Here is a 21,759-nt window from a genome sequence, read left to right as displayed (position 1 = left end):
GTGCCTCAGCAGTATACCATCATCCTCTTCATCTCAGATTTTAAATGTACAAGTGCTGTTTTGGTTATATCTCCCTCCCTCCCCCACACCAAATAGGTAAAAAAAAAAAGTGTGCACTTTAACATTCCAAAAACACACAGTGGGCTAGGAGGGACTGTGTAGCAGGAGGCTCTGGTTTAATTTTGCCCACCTGGGGTTCTTTACCACAATGCATGGTACATGACCCTCAAGATATTCATGCAACAAAATATGTGCAGTTCTAGCATTAGCCTGCTTTCACCCTTAGTTACTGCACTGCATCTAAAAGTTGCCAACTCACTGCTTTCCTAGCCATGTCACAATGTGCACAGTGCTACTGACAGTTCACATGGGCAAGCCCCCTGCCTTTATCTATACATAGTGGCTACTATTCTAACATGCTGTGAATCACGTGCATTGACTAATGACAACAATTTGTAGCAACAATCTGTAGCAGTCCGCTGCTACAAGCTGCTTGTAGCAGCTTTTTTGCTCTTGTCCTAGCATTCTTTTTTTTCATACGCGGAAGAATGCTGAATAAAGATTTGATTTGATTTGATTTGATTTGATTTGACACACCTAGTACATGACCATTAACATGCTGGCGTGCAGGAAACACTGACGGAGTGCAACTACTGAAGCTTTCGTGTTGCACTCGCTCCTTGCAACATATGTAGATATTGTAATTTACAGAAATGAGCAGGAATCTGCAGTTTCCTATGAAGGGCTAAATATTCAGTGCATTAGAAAGTTATTAGAACATTACACAAAGTAAGCTTGGTAGACTTATAGGCAGTATAACTTGCAGTAAGCATTTGCTTACCAACTCAACAAGCGTGCTATCAAAGATACTACGAAAAACTATGATGTCATGCCGCTACCCTTCGCTAGAGGAGGTTCCATGCTGTCGCTCTCTTTACCATTTCGCTGTGCCCTGCCTCCCACATGATCTCCGACATTCAGCGCACATGCATCAAGCTGTCTTACTTTAACCTTTTCCATGCCAAGGATGAACCTCACTCATCCAGGTGTTTTCTACAATGAACCATTTTCTCCACACGATCTCTAGGGCACTGCACTAGGGTAAACATTTAAGGATGCCGTAACCTGACACAGGCTTCAGGTGGTTGGGCACTACTATGTGCGACTGCTATTTTTGGTTTTCTTTCTTTCATCACACAAAGATGGCCAGACAGGGTGCCCATGCACACACACATGCACATACGTCACGGACATGAAGCAGACACCATTAGTGCAGCTAGAATGTTCTTATCTCTATTTCAATAATACAGTTACACCAGGTGCTCACTCGCTTGCTTTACTAGTGGCAGCTCAAGTTATGGTACTTAAAACTTGCAGGTAATGTAATTTCATGTGCTCATTTCAAATATCAGGCCAATTCTTATCTCGTTTGGTTCTGATTTTATGCATTTCCTTCACTTATTTTTCAGAAAAGCTAACAAAATTTAATTCCAGGGTCTTCTATGACAAAACCATGATTTGAAACCACGATTCCTGGTCATTGTGGCCAGGATTCAATTTCGCACCCTTGGGCTTAGTAGCGCAATGCCATAGCCACTACGCCAACATGGCAAGGTACACCAGAAAGGTTGGCAAAAAGTCAGTTCTTCAGATTTAGCTTGTGGGAGTTCTTTCGGTCTACCGGGGCACAGTCGTTGCTGTGCCTAAGGCTCCTAACTTATTCGCCATTGCGAGGAAAACCTCTCCCAAATGCCTGCCCCTCGACCCGCGCGCCGTTTTCCCCGGGCGCCGCGGCCGCGTCCCGCGACGTCATGCTACGCGGCCCTGCGAATGGGTCGTGGGGCGTGACGTAGGGAAGAAGCCCAGACTGGGGACGATCGCCGCGCGCGGGGGAGTCGTGCTGCGAGAGGGACGAGCACCGGTCACGAGAGGCAAGCTGCAAGGTACGTGAGCGACCAGCTATTTGTGTCCCCAACGCCCCGGCCTGGGGACGTTCACGTGCTTTGTTAGCTTGCGTAAGTGTGACTTGCTGAGTGGCTTTGCGTTCCGCCCTTGCGGTAGTCGCAGGCGCTCAGTGCATCACATTTTGCGTGTCCGAACCGTCGCAGACCATTGTCGGTGACGGGAAGCGCTAGGTAGCGTTTGCGAACGCATTTCGGCCCGCGCGCGTAAACCGTTGTTCGACGCGGCGTGTAACCCGCCTTCCTCACCATCGGGAACCGCGGGCGCCGAGTGTATTCCGTGTGTTTGGGTGCAGTCTGGTACATGTTGGCCATTTGTGACCAATGCTCTCCTGGATTTTCCCGCCCCCAAGGATGTACGCGGCCTCCGCCGCTTCCTCGGAATGGCCAATTTCTACCGGTCATTTATTCCATCTTGTGCGAAACTCCAGGCACCGCTGACAAAGTTGTTGGGGAAGTCTGTGGAGTGGCGTTGGGAACCGGAGCAGGAGCAGGCATTCCGCGGCTTGTCCCGAGCCATCGCCGAGACAGCTCGCCTCAGATTGCCTGACCTGACCAAGAAATTCGTCGTTCAGACGGACGCGAGCGATTTGGGATTGGGGGCGGTCCTCCTTCAGGAATTCGATGGTGTCCTGCACCCTCTGGCTTTTGCTAGTCGGGCGCTGCTCCCTGCGGAGAAGAACTACTCCGTGACAGAAAAAGAGTGCTTAGCGATTGTGTTTGCACTGAGGAGATTTGAGGTCTATTTAGACGGCACGAAATTCGTCGTGCAGACGGATCACAGCGCGCTCAGCTGGCTCATGAGACTTCGAGAACCTGCGGGTCGGCTGGCACGTTGGGCACTTCTAATACAGCACTACGACATTTCGGTGCAGTACCGAAAGGGGAGCACGAACGTCGTCGCAGACGCGCTTTCGCGTGCGCCGCTTCCCCACCCGGCTGATGCCGGAGGCGAGCGGCGAAAGACGGAAGCCGCCGACACGCCCACCTGTGCGAGCGGCGAAGTGGCGGAGGAAGAGAGGGAGACCGTCTTCGGGTCCCCACCTATAGAGGAGACTGCGGTAAAAGAGGTTTTCGGCGTTGTACAGCCGGGCGGTGACGAGAGTTCTCCATCAGTGGGGGAAATAGTTGTAAGCCAGCCAAAGGGGAGCGTTGTGAATAGATCGCCCGGCACTGGTGGTAACTTAACCGTTCATGACTGTGCCTTTAATGAACACGATGTCACCGCGCATGATGTTCTCGCACGGGTGCAGAAGGAGTTAGCCGCAGAAAGACAGCCGCGTACCACGACACCGGAGAACGAGGCCTTTGCAGTATCTCCAAAAGGAAGTAATGGAACCGGCTCTCACTCTGGAGGGACCGCGATTATTTTCAGCCGAGAAGAGCTCCTAAAGGCCCAGCAGGAGGATTCATTTTGCAAGGAAATTGCTGGTAGAGTAGCGGAAACGGAGCGCCGTAACGTTGCTGGTGTTGCAACGAGCGCAGAAGTACCCGGGCCAGTTTTTATTGCTGGTACTTCCGAAGATTCCTACCTGCTGGACCACGATGGGCTCGTGCTTAGATATATCGCTACCGAGGACGAATCAATTAACCCGTTTAAGGTGGTGATACCGAAAAGTCTGAGGCGCGCACTTTTGCACTACGCTCATGATGAACCGCTGGCTGGACACCTCAGTGGCTCTAAGGTCTTTGCAAGACTCAGCCACACTGTCACCTGGCCCGGTATGAAGCGCGACGTTTTCCGTTATTGCCGGACTTGTCACGTCTGTCAGACGGTGAAATCTCGCGGTGGCCGTCCGCCGGGTTTAATGAAGCCGATTGACAGTCAGCGGCCTTGGCAGTTTGCTGCCTGCGACTTATTTGGGCCTTTTCCAAAGAGTAAACAGGGCTTTCAGCACCTTTTGGTAGTGGTCGATCACTTTACAAAGTGGGTGGAGCTATTTCCGCTCCGCAAGGTGACAACTCGGGCAGTGTTGGATAAGCTAATGGAAGTTTTCACACGCTTTGGATTTCCGGAGCGTTTGATTACTGACAATGCGTCTTACTTCACTTCTCGGGTGTTTCGTGAGACGTGTACATCCCTTCAGATCGAGCATCGCCTCACATCGCCCTACCACCCCCAGGCCAACCTCACGGAACGCTTTAATCGTACTGTGAAGTCGATGCTCACGGTCTTTGCCAGGAGCCAGAAGGATTGGGCAGACCACGTGAACGAACTCGCGTTCGCCATCCAGACGGCGCAAAACCGCTCAACAAGTTTCTCCCCCGCTTTCCTCATTTTTGGCCGTGAACTGGCGAATCCGCTAACCATTGTTACGCAGCGCCGAGCAGGGGTTGAGAATGCGCCAGGGGACCTTCCCTCGTACGCAGCGCAGCTTCGCTCCCGGCTTGCCCGTGCTTTCTCAAGAGCAAGGGACAGCTTGGGAGCCGCCCGAGCCCAGCAGAAAGCTCAATATGACAAGAGTCATCGCGACGTCTGCTTTCAGGTTGGTGACTTGGTGCTTAAATGCAACCACGCTCTTAGTGACGCCAGCAAAGGGTTTTCCGCAGCGTTGGCTCCTAAATGGCTGGGGCGTTACCGAGTGGAGAAACGACTTTCACCACTTGTGTATGAGCTGACGGATCCTCAGACGGGGAGAACCAGGGGCCGCGTTCACATTGCCGACTTGAAAGCCTATCATTGCAGGCCAGTCGAGCCGGCGCCGGAGCCGAGCGATCTCGGGGGTTCCGGGGAACAGAGCACGTCCGGTGTTGCCGACCGCTTTCGGCCGTCGCATCGATACCCCCTCAGGCGACGACCACCATTGTGAATTCGCCCTCGCGTTGCCAGACCTTTCTGGTAAAAGAAACGCGTTACTCTTGCTTTCTGCCTCTGCGAGCGAGTGTTTCTTTTCTCTCGGGATTTCCCGCATAGAGGCCAGCGCGCCACGGTTCCAGCCCGCCCTAACTAGATGTCAAAAAGTTTGCCCGTTTGTTCAGTGCTTGTATTTCTTCTTGCTTGAATAATAGGTTTAGCCTTCCTCGTGTGCATAGCCTTGTTTTCAAAGTGCCCGCTTCTTACCCCGCATCGCCATTGTACGTAGCTGTAGAGGGGCGCTTAGTGCCCTCATTCTTTTGTTGTCTCGTCTTTGAGACTCGCCGCGTAAGTGTCCGGAAAGCGGGGGCGTGCGACCACGGGAGCGTCAGACGAGGGGGAGGTTTGAGACATTGGACGCATCAGACATTGGTGTTGCCTGCGCCCGAATCCGTTGCAAGCCCTAAGGGCACGTGTCGCGGGTGCCTCGTGTGTGCGCATGCAAAAGGGGACGAAAACAACGTCCAGCTGGCTTCGCGACCCTCCATCCTGTGCCCCCCATCTCTGCTCGCTCCTTCTTGAAAACGACTGGCGTCAGCATTTACTACTCCTGCTGGCACTGCTGCTGCCGGTGCCCAGAACTGTTTTCCCACTGTCATTCTCTCTCGACAGTCGCCTTCGTCGGTAGCTTGGAGTTGCAGCGCACTCGCGCTCAAGATGGGCAAGCCGTCTGCCCTTGTCGCCCCTTCGAGCCGCCGCCGCAGCCGACGCCGGCGCTGGGTTGCACAGCCAGGCGCTCCAGTCGCAAGGATACTCCCTGCTCCAACGACTGTCCCGCCTGCCACAGCTACGGAGACCAGTCCGAAAACACGGAGTGTGGCCACCTGGACGTGCCAGGAGGGTGTATCGGCACCCCTCTGGTACGTGTCGGTGAAGGCATGGCCCGCGCAGCGCAGAGTGGAGAGGTGCCAGCACCCCGTGCCCTATCCTTTTAAGGGGCACACGCTCACTCTAACGGAGGCAGCCGCGGACGGCGCCCACCTGCCCCTCCCTGCTGGTGCTGCTACCTGCGGGAAGTGCGGGACCCTTTTTATTCACCATAGCCACTACACCGGCCGGATGCACCCGGAGGAGAGGAAGAAGAGTGCGGCGGGAGATCCCCCGGTGCCTTTTGGCGCGGCGACGGCGCTGACAGACGGCGAGCTGGCCCAATTGTGCCGGCAGAAGATGCGGGAGGACCCCGGCTTCGCAGCGCTCGTTCGGCAGGGAGCTCCAGGCGATGAAGAGGTGGCCCACAGAGAGCGACGGATTAATGCGCCGAAACAAACAAATCCGAACGCGGTGGCCGCCGACCAAGTGCCCGCGACGGCTTTGGTATAAGACGTTCGGGACTGAGCGCTGAGGCTCCGGGGACGTCTTGCCGTTTTGTTTTGTACGTTAGGTTCTTTAACTTTTTTAAATGTTTATTTGTGAGCGTGTGTCTCTGTGCGTTTGTTCTGGGGGGTATTCTGGGGGTATTCTGGAGCAGTGTGTTGTACAGTTTTCCCTTTGAGATATATGGTTGTACACGATTTTCACTGGGTTTGTTGTGCGTGTTAAATAATTGTGCTATTAGTGTATTTCCCTGGTTGTATCGTTCTCGTTTTCTTTAATATGTGTTTAAGGGCTGGAACGGAGGCAGGAGGTTAGCCGTCCTTGCAATATCTAGTGCTGGCTGATACAGGGGACTTTTCCTTTGTGTTACATGCCGCCGGCTTATTTCTCAGCTGGTAGGGACATTTAAGGGGAGAGGGATGTGGGAGTTCCTTCGGTCTACCGGGGCGCAGTCGTTGCTGTGCCTAAGGCTCCGAACTTATTCGCCATTGCGAGGAAAACCTCTCCCAAATGCCTGCCCCTCGACCCGCGCGCCGTTTCCCCCGGGCGCCGCGGCCGCGTCCCGCGACGTCATGCTACGCGGCCCTGAGATTGGGTCGTGGGGCGTGACGTAGGGAAGAAGCCCCGACTGGGGACGATCGCCGCGCGCGGGGGAATCGTGCTGCGAGAGGGACGAGTGCCGGTCACGAGAGGCAAGCTGCAAGGTACGTGAGCGACCAGCTATTTGTGTCCCCAACGCCCCGGCCTGGGGACGTTCACGTGCTTTGTTAGCTTGCGTAAGTGTGACTTGCTGAGTGGCTTTGCGTTCCGCCCTTGCGGTAGTCGCAGGCGCTCAGTGCATCACATTTTGCGTGTCCGAACCGTCGCAGACCATTGTCGGTGACGGGAAGCGCTAGGTAGCGTTTGCGAACGCATTTCGGCCCGCGCGCGTAAACCGTTGTTCGACGCGGCGTGTAACCCGCCTTCCTCACCATCGGGAACCGCGGGCGCCGAGTGTACTCCGTGTGTTTGGGTGCAGTCTGGTACATGTTGGCCATTTGTGACCAATAAACGCCTTAACTGTCCTGGACGCCATGTGTTCCGGGGAGAGCGCCCATGCGTACGGCCAGAGCCGTCCAGGTCTTTCGGCTCGGTGCTCGAACCTGCGGTGGGTCTATCGCCGTGCGCCGTCGTGCCGCGTCGTGAGGCTCCACTTCTCGGGGGGCCACTTGGCGACGCAGTGCGCGGAGACGTACTGTGAGCCCACAAGCTAAACAGGGTATGAATGGCTACTGCATGATTCAAGGAGTCCAACAAGACCAACCTTATTGCTCTATCTTAGAACAAGAGTAACAATTATGCTGAAGCCACTGATACCTTGTCCAGTGAAATCTCAGGAAATAATCTTTTGAAAACTGTTCTGGAAAATTAAGCAAAAGAAACCTGCGTAACTTTAGATAATAGGTTTAAAGTTTAAAGAAAAAGCATCCACACATGAAATAAGCCTATAAAAGATGTATGCTTCAGAAGTTATCAGCATTGTAACACGCAGAATTTATTTCATTTCCTTCATTCCACTTTAAAAGCCCATGGGTATTACATAAGCGGGGTCACATATATGTGGTATATGGTTGGCATTATTTACCAGCAAGAAAAAAAGAAAGAACAGAAAAAGAGACAGGCAGAAAAAAATAGAAGATTTTTTTAAAGGCCCTACACAACTCCCCCTCTTAAAATAGACAAAGCCACACCTGTGAGCCTCCTGTAGTGGTGTGAAACACTGGACATCCCAATCTTCTGGCAGAGGAATTGTGAAAACTGGAAAAGTATTGAAAGCAGGGTTAATGAAACAAAATACAGCCTTTGAATGCAGCATCAACAATGCTCTGAATTCACACCACTCACATTTCTCTTTCGGAAACTCAGCAGGAAGCACAGTGAGCAATGCATTGAGCAGCTTGCAGAATCCATGCCACACCCTTCAAGCAAAAAGAGAGCCAGTAAGCATGCAATGTTTTCAAGGCAAGATTGATAAAAAATTAAATTGTGAGGTTTAACGTTTCATAACTGCACAGTGGGTTATGAGGGATGCTGTATGGAGCGCTCTGGACTAATTTTCACTACCTGGTGTTTTTTTAATGTGCACCTTCAGCACAGCACAGGAGGATTTTTTTCATATATCTCACTGGAATGCACCTGCTGTGGTTGAGATCAGAAAAAGCTGCTCCTCTCTTGTAACATATCACTCACTTCAAGAATATGATGCAGTGTTAAATTTTATATAATGCTTATCAGGTTTTGAGAGATAGCAGTTTGCAAAAAACAATGTGCCTGAGTCCCGATGTAAGAAGGGCATTGTGGTGGGGGACTCCCGATTGATTCGGACCATCTGGGGCATGCACCTAATGCACGGTACACAAGCATTTTCGTAAAATGTGGCTGCGGCAGCCAAGAATCAAACCCGTGACCTTGTGTTTAGCAGTGCAAAGCCATAGCCGCTAAGTCGCTGCTGCACGTTTAGAATTATCAGGAGTCAAATTACTAGGTGTCACGGTGCAGCATTATTCGATTCGACGAAGCACCGATCAACAGACGCCAAAAGGTCGTAGGAATAGGAAACGGTGAGCAAGACGGTTATTGCCGGCCACTTGGGCAAGCGGCCAAAAGAAGTCGAAGGAAGGTTTAGAGATTATTGTCCTTTTGTCGTCAGCGCGACCGTGACGCCCTGACGACTTTTTGTAGGAACCTCTGTGTATTCTCTGCCCCGCGCGCACATTGAGAAGCTTGCTAAGAAGGCAGGGGTGCGAATACTCCGAAATATGTGGCATCTCTGTGCAATCCTGTGTCCACAAATTGCTGACAGTGTATGTGTGCCAACAGCGCCGTATGGCCGGCTGCCGTCGTTTCTCCTGTGTTTGTTAACAAACAATAGAGGCCCGCCACGGACTCAAGGGTGTGCGTGTGTGGTGCAATACAAGTATGCGACCTCTAGCAGCAGGGGGGAATCACCTGTTCCCTTGCCAGTAATTAAAAGGGGCCCAGCCAAGACCTTGCGAGGAGCTGGGATACAATTGGGTGAACTTGATTGGATTGTCACCAATATCTGCTGTTCCCCACTCAGGTAACAAGGGAAAGAAGAAGTTATTTAAATGCAGGTTTTAGACTGAGCTAAGCAGTCTAGAAGCTGAGCCTACAATCTGCTGAGAAGCGCCAAGAAGCTAGTGCCATCCAGTATCGCCTGGGCTGCCTAGCCGCGTCTGAACTGTGAGTTACTAGTGGACGTAAGAGACGACGAACCAACGTCTGCAACGAAGCTCACGGTAGTTCTCCAAGTTAGCTCAACCTGCTCGAGGGAAAACATCAGACCTAGACTCCCAGGAAACCCAACCCAGCAATCGCACCCACCGCAATGAGATCGGCTTGGCAGCGTTCTTCGGAAAAGCTTTGCCATCGACTCCATGCTTTATGGACTTGCTGCTGCTGCCCCGCCATGCATATGCCATCATTTGTTTTCTTTCGAACTTTGTTTAGTTGACCACCGTTAAGTGTGTTCTGTGTAGTGTTAATTTCTATATCCACTGTTAACTGTTCATTGTATTTTTTTCGTCTTCATCATTGATCTAGATGAAGTGCATGTGTGTTAGTGTTCTTGTGTTTTTTCTGTTTCGTTTAAATTGTGTCTTGTTGTACGTCAATAAATGAATTTTTTTTCTTTCTTTCTCCCGACTCTGCCTCCTTCGCTGTGTTAGCTTGAGTACGTAACGACTAAACCGCTTGTGTACACCATCAATGACTTTGCACCGATGGCGAACAGGTGACAAGCCATGACACTAGGTGATGCAGAAAAAAAAAAGAAAAAAGAGAAAAAAAGGTGAGAACACACTCCTTTATTTGGCAAAGCAATACATTAGCTGACCAATTTTTCAGATATGAAGAGGACGGTAAGAGTATCCAAAATACTCAGCAGTCCGACACAAGAAATTTCGAAGAACGAAAAAAAAAAGGACAATTTTATTGCATTTTACGCCGCCAGCGGCCAGAAAACAGTTATTGTGCTTCTGCACAGTCTTGTGCTAAAGTGCAACAATACGTTATTTTTGTCCATATAGTCCACACCAACAATTTAAAAAATTTAACAGTAAAGTCAGCGTGTGAGTTATATGTGATTTTCGCCTTAAAGGGCCCCTTAAACGGTTCGGACAAATTTTGTAGGCGCGTAAGGTACAGCTTAAGTAGAACATTCGCACCACAATTTAAGTGAAGCGTTACGTATTAATGTAGCTGCAAGCGATTAGAAGTTACCCTCCTCCCTAGCTATGCTTTTCCTCCTCAACTCGCTCGCCGAGCGAGCGGCGCTAAGCTCCGCCTTCACTGGTTGAGCGTCACGATGCGACGTCACATCGTTCACTTCTGGTTGTTTAGGAGTACGCCCCCTCCAGCGCGAGACCTCTCCGCTAGCCGCTTGGCCGTCGACCGAGAGCTATCGAAGCAGCGTGCGTTGCGAGCATTCTGTCGTAGCGCCGAATGTGTCCGGTACTCCGCTAAAAACAGGCAAGCTGGTCATTGCGGCAAATGACTGGAGGCATAAACTCAAGCTGATGAAGGAACTTTAGCGTAGACGTACGTGAGCAGCCTGATCGGTCTGCGCGGTCCAGACACTTGCTGGCGCAGCGCTTAACCAGTCAAACAAAGCGCTAATATTGCTCTAACCAAGTGTAAAGCATTTTACACATTTATAAATCAACGTGTTGATGATTACACTCCTGCGAAAAATACACACCAGCAGCAAAGAAGAATACACTTCGTTGCTGCTACTGTGTATGGTTGAGCTCTGTGCCACCAGGTGGCTGCACTGTGCAGACCATTCGCATTTGCCCTTCTGCTCATCTCGTGGCTCATCCCGGCACAGTCAAGCGGCCAGACCCTGTCCCCTTGCGCTTGCGTTTGCCCTAATACTGGACTCGCAAAACGGTACTGCGTTAGTAATCTTCCGGTGTAAAGTGACGGCTACAAACGCGTGGCGCCGATCGGATACCGGCAGTCCCATGCGCAGCAGCCAGTTCGCTTGTATACTGCCTTGCAGAGGGACACGATGTCGCAGCTTGACATATTGCCAGTCGCTAGGTTTGCAGTCCACAAGGCAACAAAGTCGAATCATAGTGCTCGCGAAAAGACTGAGACCGACTCTGACCACGGAGCTCTCGTCAAAATGGAGTACGTTGTAACACAAGCAGACGACACTTGCTGTGTGCCGGAAGTGCTGAAGTGTACTGAAAAATTGTTCTTGTGCATTCTCTTTATGTTACTTTCTTTTTATAAAAACAAATGAACTAACATTCCAACTATTACGAAGATTATTTGTTTACCATACAGTTGGAAAAATTATCGACCACGCGCCCTGGTCAGCCAATCAGATAGCTCGCCCACGTGACGTCATATGGGTTATTTGCATCATATGTGTAGGGGCGGCTTAAAACTCCGCCGAGCAGTGCGCTACGATCGGCAGCGATGTGTATTTTTAAAACCTTATAATAAATTACACGCTTTACGCAGAGCACTTAGATGCATCAATTAATGATCAGAAGGACCTACTCTAACGACTCAGTACGTTTGTAGAAAATCGCCAAAATCGTTTCAGGGTCCCTTTAAGATGTGGCTTCGCGGCAGCGTGGCGCAAGCTTCCGTGAAGCCGAATCTCAAGGCAGTGCCGCACGCACTGCTGTGGAGCCACACCTCAAGGCAAGGTTCTCAGCCATTCAAGTTTTGTTATCTCCTAGAGAACCCCACCCCTGTGTGTTGAAGCTCTTACCTCTCCGTCTTCATGGTTGCTCATTCTGCTCCTCTTTACAGATTGCCACTTTGCGTTTAGTAGCTAGCAAAATCTTTCGCCACAAACATTCCGTACATCGCCAAACTGCGATCATATATGTTTTTGAGCTGCTAGATACCATGTAGACAAGGAAAGGTGCGAGGCGGGCGCTCAAGAACAGTAGCCACCCACCGCAGCAGCTTCCCTGCAATACTTTCCCTCCAGCTTCGCATGAAAATGCCCGCACATGTTCAGTTTCCTATAAGGTACCAGCAAATCTCGCAGGCCGTGGCAAGTTGCATTCAGGCTATCGCCACCAACCCTATTGTGATAAGCATCTTCGCCTATGTTTCACAATGTGTGCGGCATGGTGCCGTTAGAAGCGCACTGCACGCTTTTAGTAAGTGATAACCCAAACGTATTACCATTTTCGGCTGCAGGCGGTGCGAAGTGAGCATCATGCTTTGCTCTGGCGGCATCGTATTGTGGTGTTGCCCAACAATTTGATTTCCGCTGTCTCATGTTTTCCATTACCTCATAAACATTACACAACAGGAAAACGACAACATACCGTACGTCTCGAGTTTCTGAGGCCCCACCAGCTTGATACGTGTCCATTGGTGTCTCGTGCAGCACCCACCAAAATGGCATGCTTGAAAAAGATGCTGACTCGGGCAGAATTTGAGAAGTGCAAACGTCAGCTTGCCAAAGCGGCAATAACGACAACGCGCACCTTGTGTCGCTTGGGTCCCACCAGGTCGGCGCGCATTGGCGCCTCATGCTGCAACGACTCGAGCACCACTTTACATTACGTAGATGTCAACTACAACTGAGTCGGTCAGATTTTTTAGTGACTTTGGATTGGTTGTTCTCCTGGTTAATGCGATTTTTTTTCTTCTTTTTTCAAAATGTATGAACGAGGTTTTACTGTACTTCTGGTCTTGAGAAGTTTCTGGGATATGGCATTTATGAAATGGGCAGGTTATAAGGTTGCATGGCAGCACTATAATTGACAATATACTTGTCAACTCTTGAAAGTATAGAAGGCTCTTGAGGCCTAGTGCCTTCTATATTCTCATGTCAGACCAGAACTGTCAAGCACAGTGCCAGACACAGCCTTACACACCGACTCCATCACCGTACTTAGTTGTGTAGGCCTGCATTTTCCTTTCATATCTTTTACAGGGAGCGGGCCTTACCCAAGGCATGTTTATGTCTAACTTACAACTGACTATAGTCATTTTTAATCAATCATTCTTGTGACTTCCGCTGCCCTTGCCTTTATGAGCTCACTTCATTGGTGCCCTACCGAAGCTCATTGTCCCCCATGCTAACCATACTGTTGAGAATTCCTGTTACGTTGCAACACTTCACAATGGTCTCGAACAAAACTGTACGCCATGCGTTCAATATCCACTCACACATTTAGCAGCGATGCCCTTCATGCACCCAAATGCACAATACAGTAAAACGTTGAGCTGCAGCACACCCAACAGTACGCATGATCTATGTCGCACGAGCAGGCGGGATACCACAAAGTGATAGCAAGGGCTTTCTGCTATCACTTTCTGCGGATGATGTCATAGTTGACAGGACAGTAGCCTAGTGCCATCTATTAGTAACCTGCAGAAATTAACCAGCACGCAGCATGGCCTCGGAGATTATGCTGCGTGTGCTAGCCCAATCTTGGAGCCCATGCATGCGGGTGTGTACTATCGTGAGCAATATGAGCGGGAACATGCGAACGCGTGGCAAATACAGTCAACGTCCAATTTTTCGGACCCCCTAGGCGTCGCGAAGACGTCCGAAAAATCAGGCAATCCAAAAAAATGAATGCTCGCATTTTACTGCCCCTACGGACTCAAATTGCCACAGGCATGTCAGCAATAGTTCTAAAGGCCTGCCAGTATAGTTATTAGCCGTATTGGTGCTCGTACTATGATATGAGACGGCAGGCTCCTGCGTGTATAATTAAGGAAAACATACCTTGGCCCGTGACTGTTGCCCCTTCCCACACTTGATATGCTTCGCCGCAATACATCGCGTATGCTTCACCGCGTAACAATGTTGTATTAAGGCGAAGCTGACTTTCAAAAACCGGTATTATGCAATGCGCTATGCTTTCCGAGCTTCAAATATTGGCGAGAATTACAAAGGCGGAGTCGGCGCCATTACTAACAGCGGCGAATTGTTTTAATGAAATACATGCCACTGAAGAGTAAGAAGCTTGGTAGCAAACGTCGAAGTAGCTAGGCCTAGCGTTGTCGTGGTGACTCCCAGCGGATCCGTGTGTGAAAGCGCTGGTTCGAGGTGGCGAGATAATCAAAATGGCGGCGGTGGCTTCGGTTCATGCTGTTTCAGACCTGTGGACTGTGGTCCTGTTAAAAAGTCTGGAATATTGAATGGAAAAGGTTTTTCGCGTCTGAAATTTCAGACGTTTTTATACATTGACTCTATGGTGGTATGTGGTGGTGCCGCTAAGGCGTCCGAATTATCAGGCATGTCCGGAAAACCGGGCGTCTGGAAAATCGATTGGCGACTGTGCCTTCGAAACCGAGTTACAGCGATAAATGGATGGCGCTGCCGAAAACAGAGGGGAAAGGGGGGCGCTCTTCCGCTAACTGTTGGCAGTCCCACTGCGCCTGCGTTTGTCACTGGCCGCCGAGAGACGATAAGGCGGTTATGTGCGCAGTGACTTACAGCAAGATTATTTTTTTCAGTCGTGTTCTTTTCTTCTTTTTGTAAGAGCGCAGCTCATAGGCATCCGTTCCCAAGTTTAGCGTAAGATATTTTCAGATATACCCCCATGGGACCTCATGTATATCTTATGGAGGGCATCGTATCACATGTTTCAAACAGACGGACAGGTTTCCCAGGGAAGTAGCTCTCGAATATTTACGCTTCAAAACAGTGCTGCTATTCGCCACACTTCGGTGCACAAAGTTATCAGTAACCGCAATATCAAACAGCTTTATCAATGTGCACTGGCTATGCGAAGTTCCGCACTTTGTGTAAAGAGACGAATGGAGGGAGTGCCAACAATTATTAGAACAGCATCCTCCTTTCCACTTTGTTTCTGATGGTGGCTGCCACGTATCACCCATAGCAGGGTTTGAGGCTATCTGACACGTGCTCCTGTGTTCCTGCTCATATTGCTCACGATAGTACATGTGGTGAAACATTATCTTTTTTTCAAAATTTTCCCACTCTGAAATGGGGGTGCAGGTGTTACATGAGTAAATACGGTAATCACAAGAACAATGTCCTCAAAACTTTATAAGCAGATTATAGTACTTCACTCACAAAGAACGTTAGCTAGTTAAATGTGGTTTAGTGGTGCAAAAGCAGCTAAGGCTATGCTGCGCCAAACACAAGGTGTTTTATAATACTATTTAATAGGAGAAAGGCTGTGTTAATCTATATTCTGCGTAAAAAGCCGGTGTCATCTAGGAATTTGTGCACGTCAAGTAATGGGACTATTGAATCATCTCCTAAAATTAGAGCAGGATGTAAAGGTATGTGCATTTGATATAGGTTGTGCAAAAGGTTTCGTCTTTGTGCTTCAATATGTGTGCATGTGAGTAATATATGCATGACTTAGTGGTTCTTGGCTTTTTTCGCATGTTGGTACGTCTTCTTATGTAAGTATATAATTGTGTGTGAGGTGCGTGTGCCCAATGCGTAGTTGGCATAGAACTACTTCAAAGAACTGCTCCTGGTGGTTGCATGACTTCCACTCACCAAGTACGGGTTTACAGTCGCCGACCGTTTATTCGGACCTCATGGGAACTGCGAAAATGTCCGAATAAACAGGTGTCCGAAAAAGCAGATTAAGAAAAAAAAATGAAATCCTTTATTTCCACGCACTTATTCGGGCTCGGCAGTAGGCTTGGAAGAAATCGTGAATGCGCCGTTGCACGCTGTTCCGTTTACGCGCTATCAGATAAGCCTGAATCTCGGACAGGGTCGTACGGTCACTATAGGCAGCTGAAAGCAGTCATTCCTTGTACACGCTCCGCATGCGACGGCATCGTAGCACATGGTGCGTCATCGTCCGGCGGTGCAGCAAAAACCTGACGAATGATCTCGCCGTCGTCGAGTTGTGCACATGTCAGTACAGCAGTGTCAGCACCTGTGAAACTCAAATGAGACGGTGTCCGGAGTCGCAATGCAACCACTGCGCAGATCTCGGCAGAACATTTTCCGCGTCAGTAGGGAGCACATCGGAAGGCGACAAATCTTAGGCCTCCCAGCACCCGCTTGCCGGCATTCCTGCTTGCCGGCGCAGTCTGACGGGCACTGTGGGCTCCATTAGACACTTAACGCGATGTTTCCGCATGCCGCGTTAGATCACCGAAACCTCGACACAGCACATAACGCAAACACCACCGTGCCGACACCAGTCGCACAAACGAAAAATGAAAAACGTGCTCGCAGCATCGTGCGCAAAGAAACAAAACAGCTGCTGGATTGTCTTGACATGGCTTACTGAGCTGAAACCAGAACTGCTGTAGAGCCACTCAATCGAACCAGGCAGAAACAATGATGTTAAGTGGGGATTTTCAGTAGCGCCACTTCGTGGGGCAGCAAGGAGGCTCCGTTCTAAACAAAAATAGCGTTCAGCAAGTCGAACCATGCACTGGTCAGAGTCGGTGCATGGTGCTCTCGATCGAGTTGGCTCAAGGAGCGTCCGAAAAATCAGACGAGAGGTTGCAAGGTGTGCAAACTTTCGGTGGTTGTTATACATTATGGTCTATGGGGAGAATGGCGGTGCCGCGAAGCTGACCGAATAATCGGGCATGTCCGAATATTTGGAGTCCGGAAAATCAGTCGGTGACTGTAGCTTATGTCGGTTCCTATTGTGCTCTGTTCTAGCCTCTTTTCCACTTGGCTCACGTAAATCATAAAAAGCAGGGGCGACAATGGACAGCCCTGCCTGAGACCACCTCTCATTTTAGCTTATTTATGCACGACGGTGACCAGTGTTGCTCGAACGCGCATTTGACGTGGGAGTTTTGAGCCGCTGGGCAAATGAGTACCGAACCCTGCAGAAAGCGATCTACTCAGCGCTCAATGGTCGAGTATTAGCGGCTGAAAGCACAGTCACTGTTTGTACACGCTCCGCATGCCACGGCAGCGCAGCACATGGTGCGTCATCTTCCGACTCAGAGTCATCGTCCGGCGGTGCAGCAGAAACCTCACGAATGATCTTGCCGTCGTCAAGTTCCGTGCATGTCAATACAGCAGTGTCAGCACCTATGAAACTGTCAAATGAGACGGTGTCCGGAATCGCAATGCAACCACTGCGCAGGTCTCGGCAGAACATTTCCCGCGCGAGTAGGGAGCACATCGGACGGCGACAAGTCTTAGGCCTCCCGGCACCCGCTTGCCGGCATTCCCCAGCGCAGTCTGCGCCGGCACTGTCGGTGCCATTAGACCCTTGACGGGATGTTTACGTATGCTACGTTGGATCACCGAAACCTCGACACAGCACACAAAGCAAACACCACCGTGCCGACACCAGTCGCACAAACGAAAAACGCGGCCTGCTCGCAGCGTCTTGCGCGAAGAAACAAATCAACTGCTGGATTGTCTTGACATGGCTTACTAAGCTGAAACCGGAACTGCTGCAGAGCCACTCTATCTAACCAGGCAGAAATGATGATGATGAGCGGGGATTTCCAGTAGCGCCACTTCGTGGGGCAGCAAGGAAGCTCCGTTCAAAATAAAAATGGCGTTCAGCAAGTCGAACCATGCACCGGTCAGAGTCGGTGCATGGTGCTCTTGACCGAGTTGGCTCAAGGAGTGTCCGAAAAATCAGACGAGAGGCTGCAAGGTGTTCGAACTTTCGGCAGTTGTTATACATTATGGCCTATGGGGAGAATGGCGGTGCCGCGAAGCTGACCGAATAATTGGGCATGTCCGAATTTTCGGAGTCCGGAAAATCGGTCGGCGACTGTAGTGAGATGTAGTTTGTTGTCTGTACAATGGTCCCATTCATGTTGCCACTTTGACGTTAAGGCCTTCCTGATGGCACGAATACCATCTTTATATGGAAGTGTTGTGTTTATCATGTCTTTGTATGCTGCCATCGATGCACATCTATCAGCTGCTTCGTTATCCGGTATCCCAACATGACCTGGTATCCAGCAGAAACGAATTGATCTGCCGTATTTGTTAAGCGCGACCATGTTTAGTATATCCCCTAGCAGGGCTTCACACTCAGATTTCAGATGTAGAGCCTTCAGTGTACTTAAGGAATCAGTGTATATGACTGTGTTTTTGTGTTTGCCAGTGATAATCTTTTTAACTACAGCCCATACAACACATAGAGTTTCCTACAAAATTACTAGAGGGAACTCTGGCACTAGTGTCTATGTGAGCTACAATGGGAGCGGTTGTCCCAGCATGGGAATTATGGGAAGTACATGGATTTGCCTAAACTTTGTCCTTCTGGCTTCAAACGGCTTTGTGACTTTGCAAACTCGTCATTTTCAACAGTGTATTGCGTCATAAATAATGAAATAAACATCATTAAAATTGCCCGACGGCAGGATTCGAACACAGGGACTCTAGTAGAGAAGCCTGATATTGAAACCATTAAGCCACGGATGCATGTATCGACAAGCGAATGAAACACACTTATGAATTTATTGCGGGTATGCCAGTGCCTTGAGACACTTGGCGCGTTTCAATTTGGGCACATAGACAAGCTCAATCGTTGCAATTAATAGCAATTGTACGCATTCCCGGCGTCTTCTGCACTTCGAAGAACATAGATTGCGCTGAAATATATGACAATAAGATTTATATAGCATAATATACAAAGCCACAAGAAAGTTTGAATCCACAAGTACGAAGATCAGACAAATCCATGTACTTCCCATCATTCCCATGGTAGGACAACGACTGCAGCGCCAGAGTTCCCTCTAGTAATTTTTGTAGGAAACTCTATGATACAGCATAAACTTCAGCAGTGAAAACAGAGGCATGTGTTCGTAGACGAATACTTGTTTCCCAATTTTCTGTTACGGCCCCTACACCCACGTGTTTTTTTGTTTTAGAGCCATCAGTGTAGAATTCCATGTTATTTTGATATTTGTCTTGAAGAGCACCGAATTCTTGTATAATGTGTTCGTGTAGGGTGTCTCTTTTCTTTATATGTGTCCACGTACAGTCACATAACTGTATGAAATCGTACCACGGGGGCAACCGTTGTGGCTTTTTGGCAATCTGGAGGACTTGGCGAGGGATGTCAGAATCCCGACAATATTGGTCATACCGCAGGACAAGTGGCCTAATCATGTTTCGTTTATTTGTGTAGTGTAAGCGTGAGTTGCATTGTGTGAGGATGTTGTAGCATATGTGTTGCGGTGATGACTGAATTCTGAGTACATAAGAAAGGTGAGTAATGCTCTGCGCTGCTGTAAGGAGGGTTCATTAGACTCAACATATAAACTTTGGATAGGTGATGTTCTGCAGGCACCACTTGCCAGTCGCAGTCCAAGGTTATGTACTGGATCAAGTCGCTGGATGTAGGACTGTCTGGCTGAGCCGTAAACCATGGAGCTGTAGTCTAAAAGGCTATGCACAAGAGACCGGTAAATACGTAAAAGACATGTTCATTCGGAATCCCAGTGCTTATGAGATAACACTTTGAGGATATTCAATGCTTTATTTGCTTTAATCTTTAGTGTTTTAATGTGGGCTAGGAAGCTTAGTTTTCTGTCAAAGATTACTCCCAAGAATTACTGTTCTTGTTTTACCGGCAGCGCGACATCATTCAATTTTAAATTCGGGTCTAAGTACAACCCACGTTTTTGCGAGACTAGCACTGTAACAGTTTTTTTGAGCAGAGAAGCAGAAGTCATTTTTCTTAGCCCACTCCATAAGTTTATTTATTGTTATCTGAAGCTGCCTTTCACATGTTGGTAAGTTTGAGGTGCGGCATGCTATTTGCAGATCATTGATGTATATGGAGTGCATAACAGAGGGGGGAATGACTTTGTTAATAGAGTTCATTTTTACTATAAAGAGTGTTGTGCTAAGTACGCAACCTTGTGGCACGCCGTTTTCCTGGATAAATATGCGCAAGAGAACAGTGCTAGACGGATTTGGAATGTTCTGTTAGACATAAAGTCAGTGAGACAGTTTAGCATTTTGCCACGGATTCCTAACACGGCGAGGTTGGTTGGTTGGTTGGTTGAAGGTTTATTTCCGCAACTGGTGTTGCGAGGACAGCCAGGGAAAAAGCTGTATAGACAGCTTGAGAGGTCCTGGCTTCCTCTTACAGTGCAGCATTGACAGCGGCGGAGTACAACAACAAACAAAACGTGAGGAGAAAAACAAATAAAAAAAAAACACGTACGTTCGGTACAGAGAATGAGACATGCACGTTCAGTACGCAGTACATTGTACTTGTACAGTACAAAACTACACAAACATTTGGGGCAATTCTTTCAGAGAAATATTAGATAAATCAATATTCTCGTAGCAGTACAAATGGTTCAGAAGTGTCGGTAAGGTATACTGCAACATTTGTTTGCCATAGTTTGTGCGGCATTTCTTAACATTCCAAGGTTCTGTTGTGCGGGTATCATACACAGTTCTGCTCTGCTCTAACCCAGAAAGTCTAAGCAAGGAGTAATCATTTTTCATCATGGCGAGTTTATATTTATAACACAGTCTGTAGTTATACATGGACTTCATCTGTATAATGTTGTGTTGATGGAAAAGGCCTGCAGTGTGGAAGAAAAACGGCACTTTACATGCAATGCGTATAATACATTTTTGTAAGACAGTGAGTTTGTTAAGGTTTCCAGCTGTTGTTGTTGCCCACACCATACATCCGTAGTTGGCTATGGAAGAGAACAAAGAGTGGTAAAGTGACAAGTTAACTGATGTAGGAAAATTAAAACAATTGCGGCGCATGATACCAACTGTTCTAGAAAGTTTCTGAGCTACGTAATTAATATGATCATTATTAATATGATCACGCAAGATTCCAAATCTCCACGTGGTGTCATATGCGTTTTCTAGATCGAAGAACACTGCCAGGCAGTGCTGTTTGTGTAAGAATGCGTCACGTATTTCGTGTTCAAGTCGGGTGAGGTGGTCCGTAGTTGGAACACCCCTTTTTATACCTGCACTGATGAAAATCAATGAAGTTCCTTATATCAAGCGTGAAAGTTATTCTCGCATTTACGACACTCTCGTAAGATTTTTCCAAACAGCTTGTCAGGGCAATGGGTTGAAAGCTGCTTGGGATTTATTTATTTTATTTTATTTTATTTATTTATTTACTTATTCATACTGCAAGTTAGGGATGTGGACGATTTACCTGTTTTTAAAAAAGGCACAACTATTGCGTTTTTCCATCTTTTTGGCACCATTCCAGATTCAAATACTTTGTTGAAAAATTTAAGGAGAGCATCGACGGATGCTGGGGACAGGTGTGCAAGCATGCAATAATGGATCTGGTCAGGACCTACTGCGGCTTTTTGCCAGCCCAAACAACCCTGTTAAGTTCTCGTAATGTGAATGGAGCGTTGTATTCCTCCCTTGACATACAAGCAGTTGGTAGTTTCTCCTTTTCTGCCGAAACATTGTATTTTAAGAATGCGTTTGAATAATTAGCTGAGCTAGAGACGTTATAGAAATGCTCCCCACATATATTCACTTGTTCTTGTAGTGTTGTCTGAGTGCCTGAAGGTGTAAGTATGGGTATCATGTATGATGAGTAGTCCCCCTTAAACTTCCTGACCTGTTCCCACATCCTTTTGGATGTGACGGTGCTATTAATTGTAATTATATATTTCTGCCAAGACAATTTTTCCGCCTGT

The 21,759-nt window shown here is 48.6% G+C and overlaps 1 protein-coding gene across 4 annotated transcripts in view; it reads right to left on the bottom strand.

Annotated features, from left to right (window-relative positions):
- Nucleotides 1–21,759, bottom strand: part of LOC135918210 (nonsense-mediated mRNA decay factor SMG7-like) — a 140,890-nt gene that overhangs the window by 75,757 nt on the left and 43,374 nt on the right. For all 4 annotated transcript variants that reach the window (XM_065451900.1, XM_065451903.1, XM_065451901.1 and 1 more), the window contains exons 12-13: nt 8,014–8,087; nt 7,860–7,926 (exon numbers count right to left, since the gene is read on the bottom strand). In XM_065451900.1, the coding sequence (XP_065307972.1) occupies nt 7,860–7,926; nt 8,014–8,087 (141 nt within the window). The remainder of the gene's footprint in view (nt 1–7,859; nt 7,927–8,013; nt 8,088–21,759) is intronic.

The sequence above is a fragment of the Dermacentor albipictus genome, chromosome 1 (genome assembly GCF_038994185.2).
Source record: "Dermacentor albipictus isolate Rhodes 1998 colony chromosome 1, USDA_Dalb.pri_finalv2, whole genome shotgun sequence".
Classification (NCBI taxonomy): Eukaryota; Metazoa; Arthropoda; class Arachnida; order Ixodida; family Ixodidae; genus Dermacentor; species Dermacentor albipictus.
This window is presented reverse-complemented; position numbering and strand designations above follow the sequence as displayed.